The sequence below is a fragment of the Sinocyclocheilus anshuiensis genome, unplaced genomic scaffold, assembly GCF_001515605.1.
Source record: "Sinocyclocheilus anshuiensis isolate Anshui unplaced genomic scaffold, SAMN03320099.WGS_v1.1 scaffold1581, whole genome shotgun sequence".
NCBI classification, from domain to species: Eukaryota; Metazoa; Chordata; class Actinopteri; order Cypriniformes; family Cyprinidae; genus Sinocyclocheilus; species Sinocyclocheilus anshuiensis.
Genome location: NW_015540988.1, coordinates 92,942 through 108,908, shown reverse-complemented (window position 1 = coordinate 108,908; position 15,967 = coordinate 92,942). Strand labels below are relative to the sequence as shown.

At 37.0% G+C, this 15,967-nt stretch overlaps 1 protein-coding gene across 2 annotated transcripts in view; it reads left to right on the top strand.

Annotated features, from left to right (window-relative positions):
• Window positions 1-94: 94 nt before the first annotated feature.
• Window positions 95-15,967, top strand: part of LOC107690145 (uncharacterized) — a 29,384-nt gene continuing 13,511 nt past the window's right edge. Inside the window, exons 1-2 of one of the 2 annotated variants that reach the window (XM_016488379.1) lie at window positions 95-398; window positions 14,244-14,755. In XM_016488379.1, the coding sequence (XP_016343865.1) occupies window positions 14,341-14,755 (415 nt within the window). In that variant the 5' untranslated portion in view covers window positions 95-398; window positions 14,244-14,340. Of the gene's footprint in view, window positions 399-5,221; window positions 5,914-14,243; window positions 14,756-15,967 lie in introns of those variants that run through there. The other variant, XM_016488378.1, reaches the window with a different exon arrangement.

Here is a 15,967-nt window from a genome sequence, read left to right as displayed (position 1 = left end):
TATATATATATATATATATATATTTTTTTTTAATAGTAGATATATTTAAGTTTAAGATCTGGGTAACGTGATCGCTTGCCTTGAGATCATTTGTGTTCCCTCTTTATCGGATGATTGACATGAAAGATTGTGAAGTGCCGCTTGTTCCCACAAAACGCTTCCGCGCACAGTTTAGCGGATAATTAAATTCTAAATCGAGTTAAACCGCTCAAAGAAAATCATGATGCCTCTAGTTTGTAAGTCGACACCTCGGGTAAAGCCCTAGAACACAGAAAAGTGCAGCGTGCGGCCAGCTGCGTCAAACAATTGTGCTCTTATTGAGCACCGAGCACGACGCCAGTCTGGTGCAGGACAAGGCCGCGAGACGCGTCTGCAGTCTCACGAGCTGTTTTGACAGGGTAAGTAAGATCCGTCTGACCGAGCGGAAACACCGCATATTATCAATCCACTGGCTTGGGGATATCAAAATTCGGTTTGTTCCCATGAGACCACCAGTCCATACATAAATAGCAGAGTCAGCAAAACAATGGGACACATAGCTTACTTTTCCTTCAGCTAAGTTTTTTCAGGCCTACTTCTGAGGGAGGCTTCACTGTTTAAGTCAGGTTTCCACAAAATATTAAGCAGCACAATGGTTTTCACCAATGATAATCTTTTGAACTTTCTATTCATCAAAGCATCCTGAAAAAATATATCACAGTTTCCACAAAAATATTAAGTAGCGCAACTTTTTTCAGCATTGATAATAATAAAAATTGTTTCTTGAGCAGTAGATCAGAATATTAGAATGTTTTCTGAAGGATAATGTGAGTATGAAAAATAATGATGCTGAACATTTGTATTTGCCAAACTATATTAAACGTTACTATATAAAATGTTATATTTTGTTTGTTAGAAATGCTCATATAGATCATGGAAATAATCTAGTGTTTATTTAAACGTCTGATTGAGTGACAGGAAGTGTGTTAGTCACAGCTGTTCAAGCAAGGCAGCAACATGCTTAAAAGTAGATTGGGTCAGGTTGTGTACAGAGGTGGACAGTAACGAAGTAAAAACAATGCATTTACTTTTTACTTTTGATACTTAAGTACTTTTAAAAGCATGTACTTTCGTACTTTTACTTAAGTAAAAGCCTGTCTTTACAACTTTCACTTGTAGTGGAGTAGTATTTGACCAGTAGTATCTGTACTTTCACTCAAGTAATGCAGTTGTGTACTTTGTCCGCCTCTGGTTGTGTATGAGTTTAGTTGAATGAGGAATTTCATTACGTAGAAGCCTCTCTGTGGTTCTGATCCCTGATTAAGGATCTAATTACCCAGTTTAGACTGTAAGTGGTCTATTTGCACTTTGGTGCTGGAATTGAACCCTTTCCAGATTAGTATGTGTGAGTGTCCAAGTGTAAGTGTGTGTACGGTGTGTTTCTCTTGGCCCAGATAGTGTGCTTATGAATGTCAGCTGCACCTCTGTCTCCACTATCATTTAGCAAGCGCGCACAAGTGTTTAGTGAGAATGTTTGATCAAACTGAGGACAATACATGTGAGGGATTCTTGTGGACAGAGAATTGGCTCCAGAAGCTCATAAGATGTGATTGCCATCTTACCTCTAAGAATAGCATAGTTAGAAGTTAATTAGGTTTAAAGTAAGACATAGTCATTAGGGAGGCAGCTTATTCTCTTTTTTTGATTGTCATTAATGTGAAGAAAAGCAGAGATTGTGAGATTACTCTGAAAATTATAATGTTGTTATCAATTGTTTTCTTATCTTATTGACTTTTTTTGTCATTTATACTGTCTTGAACCATTTACATCAACATTTATGGATCAAAGATCCATAGCACCAAAGCATAAAACAAATTAAAGTTTTAAATTTAGTTTTCCCCCCATACATTAGATTAGAATGTGTCCTGTTTAAAATGATTGTTTTTCTGAGCAAAAAATAATGACTGTCATATATTTTCACCATGATTTACAGAAGATTAAAATGCCATTCAGTGTAACAATACATTAAAGGGATAGTTCACCCAAAAATGAAAATTCTGTCATTAATTACCCTCATGTCGTTCCAAACATAAGAGACCTTCGTTCATCTTCGGAACACAAATTACGATTTTTTTGATGAAATCGGAGATCTCTCTGACCCTGCATAAACAGCAACGCAGATTAAAGGGGTCATATGATGCTGCTAAAAAGAACATTATTTTGTGTATTTGGTGTAATTAAATGTTTATGCGGTTTAAAGTTAAAAAAACACATTATTTTCCACATACTGTACATTATTGTTTCTCCTCTATGCCCCGCCTTTTTGAAACTTGTAACACTTCAAAGAGAAAGGAAAAATTGAAATCGCATCATATGACCCCTTTTTAATGTTCCCAGGCCCAGAAACGTGGTAATGACATCGATAAAATAGTCCATGTAACATCAAGGGTTCAACTTAAATTTTGCGAAGCTACAAGAATACTCGATTACGTTGATTATGTTCAGGGGAAAGCGCACATGCGTCGTCGTGGTATTTTCCAAAATGACAGAAGATGGTAACTCGAGGAGAAGAATTGTTGAATAAATTGTTATTTTTGTTTTGTTTGCACAAAAAGTATTCTCGTAGCTTCGCAAAATTGAAGTTGAGCCACTGATGTCACATGGACTGTTTTACCGATGTCCTACATTTCTGGACCTGGGAACATTACAGTTGCGTTGCTGTCTATGGGAGGGTCAGAGAGCGCTCAGATTTCATCAAAAATATCTTAATTTGTGCTCCGAAGATGAATAGAGGTCTTACAGGTTTGGAACGACATGAGATGAGTAATTAATTATTTCACCCGTATGTTGACATTTTCACAAAAGTTATTTGAAACATTAAAGTAGACACTTTGCTTGCATTTCTATGTATATAAAATAAATTCTGTACGTTTAATTTGATACACCAAACTGGTACGTCTTGTCTTTGGCCCTTATGCATTTGGCAGCCTTTTATCCAAAGCGACTTTGCATTCAATGTGCACATTTTTACATTTGAACAGTTCTTGCTTTTGGGAACCAAACCCATGACCTTGCCATAGTGTAATGCTCTACTATTTGAGCTACAGAAAATAAAAGACATGAGATAGAGTTGTCAAAGCTGTGGTTGATATGGCAGACCTCTCTCCACACATCAGAGGCAGGTGCTATTTTAGTGCATTGCTTCAAACTCTTTACAGACTTATTGTGTCAGAGGCCCTGACTACTTCAGGTTTTCAGTTCATGACTGGCCATTGAATAACTCTTTTTGCTTTTGAATAAACCTTTTGCTTTAATGTCCATTAAGTGCACATAGAGCACATTTCACAAACTCCGCCTACTAGTGCTCAATGTAACCTTAGTACAAATAGCATGCTACTTCTGTTTACACGTTGTGTGAATATCATCTATCATTGTACTTACTGTAAACATCATTCTGTTTGGTGCTTTTTTTTTAGTGCAAACAGGACCTACCACTATTTACACTGTAAATAGCATCTACTTTTTTATACTTGGTGTAAGCAGATGCTTTATTGTTTTTCATGTTATTCTTTAATAATTTCAAGTAAAATGTGGAAATTGTCTTGCATTCTAAGAAAAGTCTCTAAAAATAGGGTATGTTGATATGAAGGCATTTTCTGTATTGATTTTTCACAGGTCTTTTACCCAAATTTTGAATTATGCATTGCATCATGTTGTGTTTCAGGGTTAAAACACACAACACAATGCAGAATTGTGCAAATTTCCTGGCAGACATTTACCAGTACTTTTTCTGTTTTTCTATTTGTTTTTCTTTTGTGTCCTTATTTTGAACTGTAAAATATGGCAGCATAAGAAAATTAACAATGTGGATAGAAGTATTATCAATAACATATATTGCCATTATCTATTTGGGGTCTAATTTCAAAAATGGCTATAAATGTACATTTTACCATTATATCTCATTACGCATTAAATGTAAAAAGTTATTAAAGTTACAAATTATTGAGTCATGTCGAAAGCCTCACAAAATACATTTTTAAATGGGCAATTTCTTGGGTATCCTTGATGCTGCAAATCAGGACCCCAACAGGAAGTAAGACATTTTCAAGCTTGTAAGCTAGGAAGAAAGAGAGTAGTGTTAGAAACAATGTTTCAAAACTGCTGAATGCAATGTCCTGCAGAGTGACAGTCTGTGGTATGATACAATACACTCCATCTAAAACTACCTTAAAGTTTTTGAATCAGAATTGATTAAATGAAACATCCAAAAAAAAGTATTGCCCGTATACCTATATGTAAAGTTTAATCTAAAATCTCAGTTGTGCCAAACCTATAAAAAAAAGAAAAGTTTCCAAGTGTCAACTACCTATAGTTATAGCTAGCTAAGCATTAGTGCTCTCATTTTGGCTCAAGCAGTAGCCTCCTATTTACCATGCCATGGGTAGTGGATTATTTTCCATCTTTTCAGCTAGATATATCTGAGGGATAGAAAAAAGTATGAAATTTGACAAGATGAGAAGGAGAGTAAAGATGATAGTCCAGCGATCGGAAATTCTGATGACTACATGATAGGCTAAAAGGGCCTGGGGCAAAAAGCCCTTGGATTTGTTGTGATAAATGTGCAAAATAATGTGGATTTGTTGTGAGAAATGTACAAAGTGGATTTATATTATAGATTTATTTATAAATTATGCACACCATTCATGAATTCACAGCAAAATTCTACATACATTGGGATTAAATACATATAATGAAATTATTGTTATTAACCAGGAAGAGACCAAGCTGAGCCTTTAACATTTCTTTCCATTAACATTCAATGCTTTACCTTCTTAACATAATTTAACATCAAACATAACACCGTTTTCAACATGACAAACACTTTTTCCTTAAAGACGAGTAAAGGCGTTTGACCAATTTGCACCCTAATGCACCTCATTCATTAATTTTGGCCCACATTGAAAACTATTAAAAATTCATGAATTTTTAATGGTTTTCAATGTGGGCCAAAATTGACAAGTTTGTGAAGTGTCTGAGGACAACACGAGGGTTAAACCCTGCCATGTACCAGCAGCTTCCCCGTTTAAAGTCCGCGCATCACCGTATCTGCAATATTATGTCATCATAAGGCAGTATTCGGATTGTCACGCGCGGTAGCTCGACCACGGTGCAAGTTTAGCATTTATCATAAGCGGTCCAACAACGAGCGACTGTTTATTTAATCGGAGGCTGCCTAGTGGAGCTGTTTTTCTCAAATGCACACGAAAGAGCGCGTATTTTAGAGCAACACGAATGCAGTATGCTGTAGTCCGGGTACCGCTTCGAGTCACTTCCTTGTCCTGCGGAGAGGAGAAAGCAGTGACGTCGGTGGACCGGTCTGCAAGGCGGCTGTACCGCCGCAGAGAGAAACGACCCACGCCGGCGCGCGAACACAGACGTCTCGCGCGTGCCGAAATGTTTTGCCGTGGACTACGACGATAGGCTGGCGGTTACTAGGCGACGCTGGACCGGGAGAACAGCCGTTAACAGCTGCCCCACTGTCGGTGCACCGGTGACCATGTCCTTGGTGAAGAGTGACGAGGAGCAGCGATGGGTGCCGACGCACGTGCAGGTAACTGTGCTACGGGCCCGAGGGCTGCGCGCGAAGGGTAAACACGGCACCAGCGACGTTTACACCATCATCCAGCTGGGCAAAGAGAAATACTCCACCTGCGTGATAGAGAAGACCACGGACCCGGAATGGGGCGAGGAGTGCTCTTTCGAGCTGCAGCCGGGGGTCATGGAGGAGGGAGGGCGAGACGCGTACCCACCCGGTGCTGGCGACCTGACCCTCACCGTGATGCACCGAGCTCTCATAGGACTGGATGTGTTTCTGGGCCAGGCTGTCATACCTCTAGATGAAGCATTTCAGAAACGGAAATACATGAAAAATGAGTGAGTTTGTGTTTGCTGTTTTGTTGTTGTTATTATTATTATTAGTGTCAGCCTGAAGAAGAAGGTGTGCTTCTTTTACTCTGGATACAGGAATGAGAATATTGTGTCATTAGCACAGTCGGATGTGTTTTACTCAGTGCTGGAATCTGTTCCTCTGCAGTCAAGCCCTCTTAAATGGGCCTGGACGGTAGGGGAATTTTTCTTGAGTGTTTCCGTATCTGTTCCTTAGACCTCTCAGTGGTACACATCTTTCTCATCAAACACTCCTGAGCTCATTAGTAGAGGCTCCAAGGGTGTGTCCCATCTGGGAGACATCCAAAATGTGTAGTGCTGGGGTCCTCCTTTATCTGTGATGATGGTCTACATTTTTCACATCTGTGATTTAGGTAGCGGAAGCTGCAGACAAAGTGTGGAATATGTTATTGTTTATGCGTATGAACAGTTTAGCTTTTCTCTGTCACCTTTATAATTATGTAAGACTAAGGTACAAGCAGGAAAATTAAGGCTTGGATCATGTTGCTTTCTCTTTAAATGTAATTTTCTTTGTGCTTCACCAACACAGTCTCTTAGCAGTTCACACATATTTCACATTAACATTTTGGCTAATTTGTATGCATTCATACCATCTCATTCATATGTTTTTTGTACAGTCTGCCACAGTGACGGTTATGTTTAGGGGGGGATCTTCATGCTATCTTGTTTTCAAAAAATTGCATGTTTTTGCATACAAAATGTTTTCTTGTGAGATGAGGTTGACTTCATAGGTCCACCAATTAAGATCCATTACAAAATAAAGCATATACAAATAGGGAGTTCAAAGAACCTCTTCTTTAGGTTATACTAGAATCTTAGTAACTCAAAGATGGTTAAGATAAAAGTTTAATAATAAAATAAAAGCATCGCACTGTTTAATTGCGTTACCACTCCACCAACAATAGTTGGGCAGTTGGCATGATTTGACAGCAGTCACTGCATTGTGATGTGCGACTCTATGTAGCATCACAATCCATTTGAAAAAGCATTTTTATACCTAAAAAAGTCATTTCTTAAATTGCAGGCCCATTTAAATAAATTATTAAAGGAAAAAAGGGCTTTAAAAATGGCCTAAATAAATGGTGACCAGAGAACCTATAGACATATACAACATTTTGGTTTTGAATAAAAATTTAATGTCCATGTTATTTATCATCTACCTATACAGGTTTGCTGTCATACCTGTTGGCCGTTCATATTAAAGGGGTCATATGATGCTTTTTAAAGATCATATATGTGGGGGCGTGTTAGAACGAGCCATTTTAGGGGGGCGTGGCAGAGTCTTAACTTTGATAAAGTATATCTCTTTGGTTTTGAGACTTTAGTCTTTGCAACTTCAGGGATCTTATCTATGCACAATCAGCTTGTAACACTCCAAAGAGAAAGGAAAACTTGAAATCGCATCATATGACCCCTTTAAGATATTGTTCTCCAGAAGTAGCCAATAGTTTTTGAGTGACACCAGAAGCAGCTGTGGTGCTAGATAACAAATATCAGAAGCTCAGAATAGCTCAAGATGGGCGTTTGCTCAGACCAGTGGAGTACGACTTCTTCATTTCTCGTTCATCCTGAGGCAAAAGAAAACATATTTTTATCGGTTTCATTGTAGCATGCAAAGGAAAGTGTTTCAAGATGTATTTTAGTATTTTAGTAGAGTGTTTGTGCATATATTTATGTGTCTAACTCTGAGGAAATACATTTTCCTGAGTTGTGGGTGTGAGAGGTTCTATATCTAGACTCTAACACTACAGCTGTGAGAGGTTTATTCTCTGTATACGCCCCACTTCCTGTAACAGGCAAGCAAATAAGAAATCATTTATTTGTGTTATATAGAGGCTCTTCAGTGCTGCTCTCTAGCTCTTCTGGTATCACTTCTGTAGAGATGGAACCGGAATTGATGTGTTTAACTTATGTGAAGAAGTTCCTTTTTTATGAGACAAGTGAGACTGACAGGGTCAAGAGTTGGTAATGTGACACAATTACAATTATTTTGCAACCGTACACTACAGTGAAAGGCCTAATCCAGCCAATTAGAGGTATGCACTACACACAGGCAGTAAATGGTAGCCTAAATGAGACTCTGTAACTCAACTCAACTGGTACTATCAAATTTGACGATAAATCGCTATAAATAAATTAAACTGCTCACCCTCCTTTTATATTTCCTCTTTGTGTACACCAGTAATCCATTGCACCATCTGTTCTTAAAGGAATAGTTCACCCAAAAATACAAATGAGCTGGACATTTTGAAGATATTATAGATGAATTTGTTTCATCGTCGGAACAGATTTGGAGAAATTTATAATTTGTTAATTACAAACACACAGCTTTTTGCTTCACAAGCTGCTAATTGATGGACTGGACTCTTGTGGATTACTTGTGATTATTATGATGTTTTTATCAGCTGTTTGGTCCTTCATTCTGACGGCTCCCATTCACTGCAGAGGATCCATTGGTGAGAAAGTGATGTAATGCTACATTTCTCCAAATGTGTTCCAAATCAGCAAATTTTTATTTTTGGGTGAACTATGCCTTTAAGGCAGAACATATAGCTAGTAGGCCATATGCTCTCTGTAAAATAATGCTTATTTGCATAATATGACGTTTACCCTAAATGATCCAATAGCTTCCTTCAAATGTGTAAGCAGAAGTTGAAGGGCTGTGAATTTCAGTTTATCCTTTATTTTAACTTATACCATTAGTTATTCTTAAAATACGATACTACATAATCATGAATAACATATGTAATTTTTATATGAAAATAACAGTAACTTGAGATGAATAAGGATAAATAAGTAAATACTGACACACACGCACATGCAAAAAAACAAAAATGGCATTGATTTTACTGACATGCACATAGAGGCGAGTTGTGTAGGTTGGGCTCATGTTGAATTACTGCTAACAAAGTAAAATGTAAACAAGAGTAAATGTTCACATTATGATATATGTCTAAAGACTGAAGTCAGGTAAATGAGCTTATTGATGCAGCTGTTTTATTCCAACCATTACTTCTGGTCAGAGACTTCTGTAAATATTTAGTTTATATAAAGAGCTATGTTTCAACTAAGTTTAATGGTGCAACACAAAAATATTTAGTAGTGCGTGAGTTGTAACCTTGCAAGTTGCCCCTTTATATCAAAACTATAGGCTGAGCTGTAACTTGTAAAGCTGGTCCCTGATGCACAGATTCTGAAGTTTGTGTGTAAATACAAGAAAAAAAATAAAATAAAGATTTGAAGATGATTATTTCATTCTTTTTATTAATTACAATCCCCATTTGACACAAACCCAAAGTTATACATGGAAAAGCACTTTAGCCTGGCCCAAAACTGATAGTTTCTCTGGGTCCCATCAGTCTCAGGTAGTCCCTCATATACTAAGTGCTCTGAGGGTTTGATATTTGCTGAATGTGTTGCTCACTTCTTGGTACCTGGTGATTTCCAGATTGCGTGTTGGTATATCCCCTTGTTTGTGTAGGTGGGGTGAATCAGGTAGACAGATGAATCATGTAGTTAGTGTGTGGGTTGGCAAATTACCATTGTAAGACATAACGATTAGATCACTCTTGACTCTGCACTTCATGATTATAGCATTTAGTCAGATCATGGGAAACTGTCAGATTTTTCTATACTGGCACGAAATGTGTGTTTCCATCTATTTACAGAATTTTTCGAAAGGACCACACTGTGTAAGTGCCTGTTCTGGATGCTGAGCAATACAGCCCACATCTAACCACACTGGGCAGGAGTCTGCTGCTCACCTCACATAGAAGTGAAATGATTGTAGTGCTGAATCTGGGTTATTTAGATTGATACTGGAACTAGTGGGTGTTTTGGGCTCATTGGTTTGGTGTGGTGATTATAAAAGATGCTACAAAGAAAACAAACAGTGAAAGTGAAAATGACTCATTTGACTTGCTGCTGACTAATTGCTTTTGAATCTTAAGCTCTTCAAAGACACAGAAAGTTGCATTTTGCACATTACGTTTTTCACCCACACACAACTCTGAGTAAATTTAGGCAAAATATTCAGTTACTAATTTTTAGTTTACTAGGTTCATGTTGCTTTTCTGTTTCTTAGTGGACTAGGCATTGCTTGAGCACACCATTGTACATAATACATACATATTTTTTTAGTATCATATTTGATACATCAGACTTTTATCAGACTATATACTATGATTTAATGAGAATATGGGGCTTAAGGAGGAAAAACACCTGAGTTTTATTTAGCAGCTGAAACTGGGCAAAAATAAGCAATGCTGTGCAGTTGCTGATATTTACATCCAAAAAGTAAGATGAAATTCTGATAAATTTAATGTAACTCAAGGAGGTCTTTAATACAACATAACAGACTACTTACAAATGCATAAAAATATTAGTTGTCAATATGTATCTCCCAAATGTATTTCTTAATACAATAATATTTAAATGCTTATTTTTATCAAGTTTTATTGTGGGAGACAAAACATAATGCAATATTTGATACCCACATTTTAACATGATTAAAAAAAATTATATGGAAATGGAAAATCTAATTGCTTCAGTCCAGTAAGCGCTTATCTTGAAATATAAAAGTTTTCCATGTTTACTTTAAGACAATTAAAGATTTAACAGCAAAAAGACACATGTACCACAACCTGAAGGTGAACGTTTTCAAAATTACATTAAAAAGCCTTTTACATGCTAAAAGTATAAACTATTAGATGATAGAAGGTATGTAGTAAATTGTCTACAACAGTTTGTTCTTCAAAGTTTTGATCATGCCGATCATTTAGGCCTTCTTGCACCTTGAGAGTGTCCAGTTGGCATATTTTGAGTGTGGGCATAATAGTATTCATCACTTGCGAATAAATTGGTCAATTGAACTATGAATGAATTTAAGAAAATTACAGAGAAATATATGGCTTTTAAAGACTGTAAAGTGAAATGACATCAACAGTGATTAGGCATTCAAAAGCTGAGAAGTGAAGGTACTTAATTATGCTTGCACATCTATAATTGACAAGGGTGTTCATTTTTGGATGAAGTGACTTTGCGCTGTGTTTAGGGCTGTAGATGTACAACCTGGAAGGAGAATGTTTGATTTGCTGCGAGAGATTGTGATGATGCTGGTGATGATCTTTGATACTTTGCCATGAAGATCACAATGCTGATATATTTTTCTGTTTGTGTATGTGTGAATATGTGTGTTTCCCAGAAGCACTGATTGCTTTTTAATCTGATTTGGAACATAAACTTACCCCCATTTCAACCCATAGTCCAAGTAAAACTGAAGTAATACCTGTTCACCAAACCTATAGTTTTGTCTGCATATTAAACTTGAACAGGAGGAACTATTTTAATGTTAAAAATTAATGTATCACCTTTACTAATTGCAATGTGAAACAACATATCCCAGTGTCGCATCAATGTGATGCTACCATAGCAACAAAACAGTGCACTGGAATAATGCCAAATGTGTTTATTAGTAAATGTGAATAATTAATAGACATTCATGTGTGGGTGGATCTGCCTATCTGTTCATCTGTTAATTGGTTAATTGTTTTCTTTTAATGTGTTGTCAAAGAGCTGTTTAAACAGCCAAGTTTCTAACGATAAGAAAATTGCATTATTAGTGTGTGTATGTGTGTGCCTTGCTGTCGTGTGAAGTGTCTAGAAAAGCAATAATGCTGATGGAAGAAAGCTGACCTTCTTGTCCCAGCTCTGCCTTTGTCAGCATGTGTGAGTTTGTGTGTTTACATGAAGCAGAAAAAAATTGAGTATCAGGAAATCCTCCATTTAATTTAGCAGGAAGCCCATTTGCATTGTCATCTAAGTTCAAACATAAAGTTTGTGTATTTGTGTTTGAAAATGAGAACTGTATGTGTGAGTGTGAATGTAGAGGAGAGGGCACCTGGCAAACCCAATAGTGTCAGATCAATAAATCTATCCTTCAGCCTTCACTGACTGATAGAAATATAAAGGTTCACTCACAATTCCACCAATCCAAAGGACAGAGACATTTTTGGTGTAATATAAAAAAAAAATGCACATATATTTTTGTAATAACTGAAAAATGGCCGGTATTAAAATTCTGTGCATTTTGTCTAAAATAAAACACCTTAAGAAATCTAAATCATTCATTTTAAATGGATAATTTTCCCTTGTTTCAAACATGAATATATATTTTGAAGATATATGAAGATGATATATTTTGAGTGTGTAGGCCTATGCTATTTTTTCCATGTAGTCCAGTCCAGTGTTGCTTGTTAGGTTTGAGCATTTTGAGATTTTGAAGATTTCATTTTATATTAGATTATCTTGGCTTAGATTATTTGTGTTTTTAAAGATTAATTTTGTGACCATTAGATGATGGCAAAGGTAATCTAAATGTTAAAAATAGAGGAAATAAGCATTCAAAATTAAATATCCAATATCATAAATCTGCATTTCTTGTGCATTGCTAAAAAATTAATCATAAAATAGAGCCAATGTTAATATAATTTTGGTGTAGATACCCTGAGGCTCTCCTTTGAACCAGACCTTGTGATGTTTTTTGCGGATTCTTTCCAGGATTTGTACTTTAATCTAGATATGTGTCTTCCTAAGTTTAGCTTTGGTTTCAAGTGGAAATATATTAAAAACTAGGGATGCGCCGATCCGATATTCATATCGGGTATCGGCTCCGATAGTGCCATTTTTCTCGGATCGGGTATCGGTCAGAGAGGGCCGATCTAAATCCGAGATTTTTTTTTTCCCGATTGTGCGAATTATTCTGTGTTACTTCTGAAGCCATATGATAGCTTAATGTGAGCTACATATGCATATTTAAGTCCTTACATTAAAGTTCACACAAACTCTTTTCTCCTCTGTGGCTGTCGGTCATTCATTCAGCCTTTAAACCCTGGTCGCGTTCGGTTACAGCAGTCAGTCTCCAAGATCATTCTGTGTTCCCATTATACTTGATTTGTAAATACATGTCTATGATTTTTGCAAAAAGGACTTTATCTTCTTGCCGGAATTTAATGTTGTTTTGTTACTTGCTACCGGGTGTCTGTGAGAACAAAACACGGGTGTAGAAAAGACTATAAATTGTTTTTAACATGCACAGTAACTGAAATTTAAAACTGTTAAAAGAAAGGCTCAATAACTGTTGCACAGATATAATACACTACGCATAAATTTCTCTTCCCTTTGTGCTTTGCAGTTTTTAACAAGAAGCGCGTACAATGTGCGCATCCGGTGTGCAGGCTGTGACGCCAGGTTGCTTCAGGATCTCAAACCAGTGTTCTGCACACTACTTATATATAAATACATTCATGAATGTTTTTAATGAATGGATTTTATAATAATACAAATAGCAATGTGTAACATTTTACCATATTTAGTGCAACACTTTTATTTGTTCCCACAAAATATTGTTTTTTCACTAAATGTTTGGATTTCTAAAATGATTGTGCACTGATTTTTCTAGAATAACTTTTGCTGCCGAATTATCCACTAACCTAGTTTATGATACATTTTTGTCATAGATTATAAATATACATAGGCCTATATTTTTTCAGATTTATTTTTATTTTATTTTTCTTTATAATGAAGTATTCTGTTTCTAGTAGATTGTGAAAGAATGATTATAATTTCCACACACAGAGATATATAGATTCTACATTTATTTAAATGAGGTAAAAAAAACTTCACTGGTATCGTATCGGTATCGGCCAATACTGAAACCTAGGTATCGGAATCGGTATCGGAGGCGAAAAAGGTGGATCGGAGCATCCCTATTAAAAACATTAACATTACTGTATAAAGAATTGCTAATTTCTGAATATAGAAAAAGGAAAGGTTTTACTATGTACAAATTAAATAAAAATACAGCAAAAAAGATCTGCAAGGTCGGCATTCATAGATGAAATGACATCTAGCTTAGCAGCTTAAATGTATATGCTTTTCTTGATGGCTGATACTTTGATGCATTGTGCTGATCCCCTTTATTGTATTTCTCTTGTATAAAATACTGTTTACTATAATGCAGTGGTCACCCCACACTGTCCTGGAGGGCCTGTGTCCTGCAGAGTTTAGCTCCAAGTTGCCTCAACACACCTGCCTGGAAGTTTAAAGTATTCCTAGCAAGACCTCGATTAGCAGGTTCAGGTGTGTTTGATTAGGGTTGGAGCTAAACTATGCAGGACACCAGCCCTCCAGGACCAAGTTTGCTGACCCCTGCTTTAAACAGTTAGATGATGTAGTTCCGCTTACATTCATTTGTGCATCCCTTTAACACAGTTTTCTTAACTCATTATTGTTCATAGGTGGTACCGGCTGCATTCTAAAACTGGCAAAAAGGAGAAAGAACGAGGGGAGCTTCAGTTGACCGTACAGTTCACTCGGCACAACCTGACGGCCAGCATGTATGACCTTTCCATGAAAGACAAACCTCGTTCTGCTTTCGATAAGCTCAGAGAACGCATGAGAGCTAAGAAGCGCTCTAGCGAAGAAGATTCCTCTTCCGCCATCGTCCCTGGTGAATACGGAGCACTGGCACGCATGCGGGGGCGGCTGCCGAGTGATGGGGGCGGTGAGGAAGACTACGAGGATGATGAAGGCGGGGAGACCCGCAGGAGTAAGATGAGAAGTTTTTTCCTGCGTGGGAGGTTGAGGAAGTCTTCAGACACGCGTTCAAGCACGTCACTGGGCTCCGAGAGCAGCGAGTCTTCATCACGGGGCGGCAGCCTCAGCCCGACGGCAGGTATCAGCGTGGTGGTCTCAGATCTGTCCAACTCTCTGAGTAACAGCAGCAACCTGACTGCAGACAACAGTCCAGGTATGCACAGCAAAATCTGGGTGTTTTTCTTTTTAAATAATATATATATATTTTTTAAATATATAAATATTTATATTTTTATAATATATATTCCATGTTCAGTACAAGTTAAACTCAGTTGATATAAAAATGAATTTCCAACTGCTTTTCTTTCAAAAAAATCAATAAATAAATAATAATAAAAAAAGCTAAAATCTGGGTTACAGTGAGGTTTTTGCAATGGAAATGAATGGGGTCAATCTATAAACATTAGAATACTTTCTGTTTCAGTAGTTGAGGAACAAAACAAAACTTATGTTAACATGTGTGTGAAAAAATTGCTCATTAACCTGTGCTGTTTTACCACTTTGCTGTCATGGCAATGTAATGTTGTAAATCCTAAAACACTGAAATGACTGTAAAAATGTTGATTTTAAACAGTTTTACAGCTCAAATAATGCACATATTAAAGTGCCCATAATATGCTTATTCAAGTTGATAATTTTATTTCTGGAGTCTGCTAGAACATATTTACATTATTTAAAGTTCAAGAAACAAATTAAAAACAAATATAGACTGATCCCTCATTTTCTTCAAAAAAAACAAATGTCTCAAGTGCTGCTGACTGGGCTTAAAGGGGTGGTTGATTGCGATTTCACTTTTTTAACGTTATTTAGTGTGTAATGTTTTTAAAAAAATGCTGTTTGAGCATAAACAAATATCTGCAAAGTTGCGATGCTGAAAGTTCAATGCAAACGGAGATATCGTCTTTTAAAATGATGGCACTTTAATGCCTACAAAAATGGCTCGTAGGAACTACAACGAGTTACTTCCCGGGTTTGTGACATCACAAACCCTGATAAACCCCGCCCCCAGGAACATGCAACAAAGGGGGCGAGGCCATGTTGTGCTACTTTAGAGAAGAGGAAGAGTTGTTACCATGCCGTCAAAACTAGGGGTGCACGAAAAACTCTATTCGTATATGAATCATGATTCTGTCTTCTAACGATTCTAATGGATTCACAAGTTTCAAAATCAATGTTCTAAAGCAGCGGTTGTTAATCCTGTTCCTCACGTCCCCCTGCTCTGCACATGCTCTGCTCTCTCTCTCTCTCTCTCTCTCTCTCTCATTCAGCTCAGCTCCGACAACGAACTGTTGCAATTATACACTTATTTTCACATAGCTATGAGAAGCATTAAACATGGACGCGCATGCGGTTGCTGTACTGTATT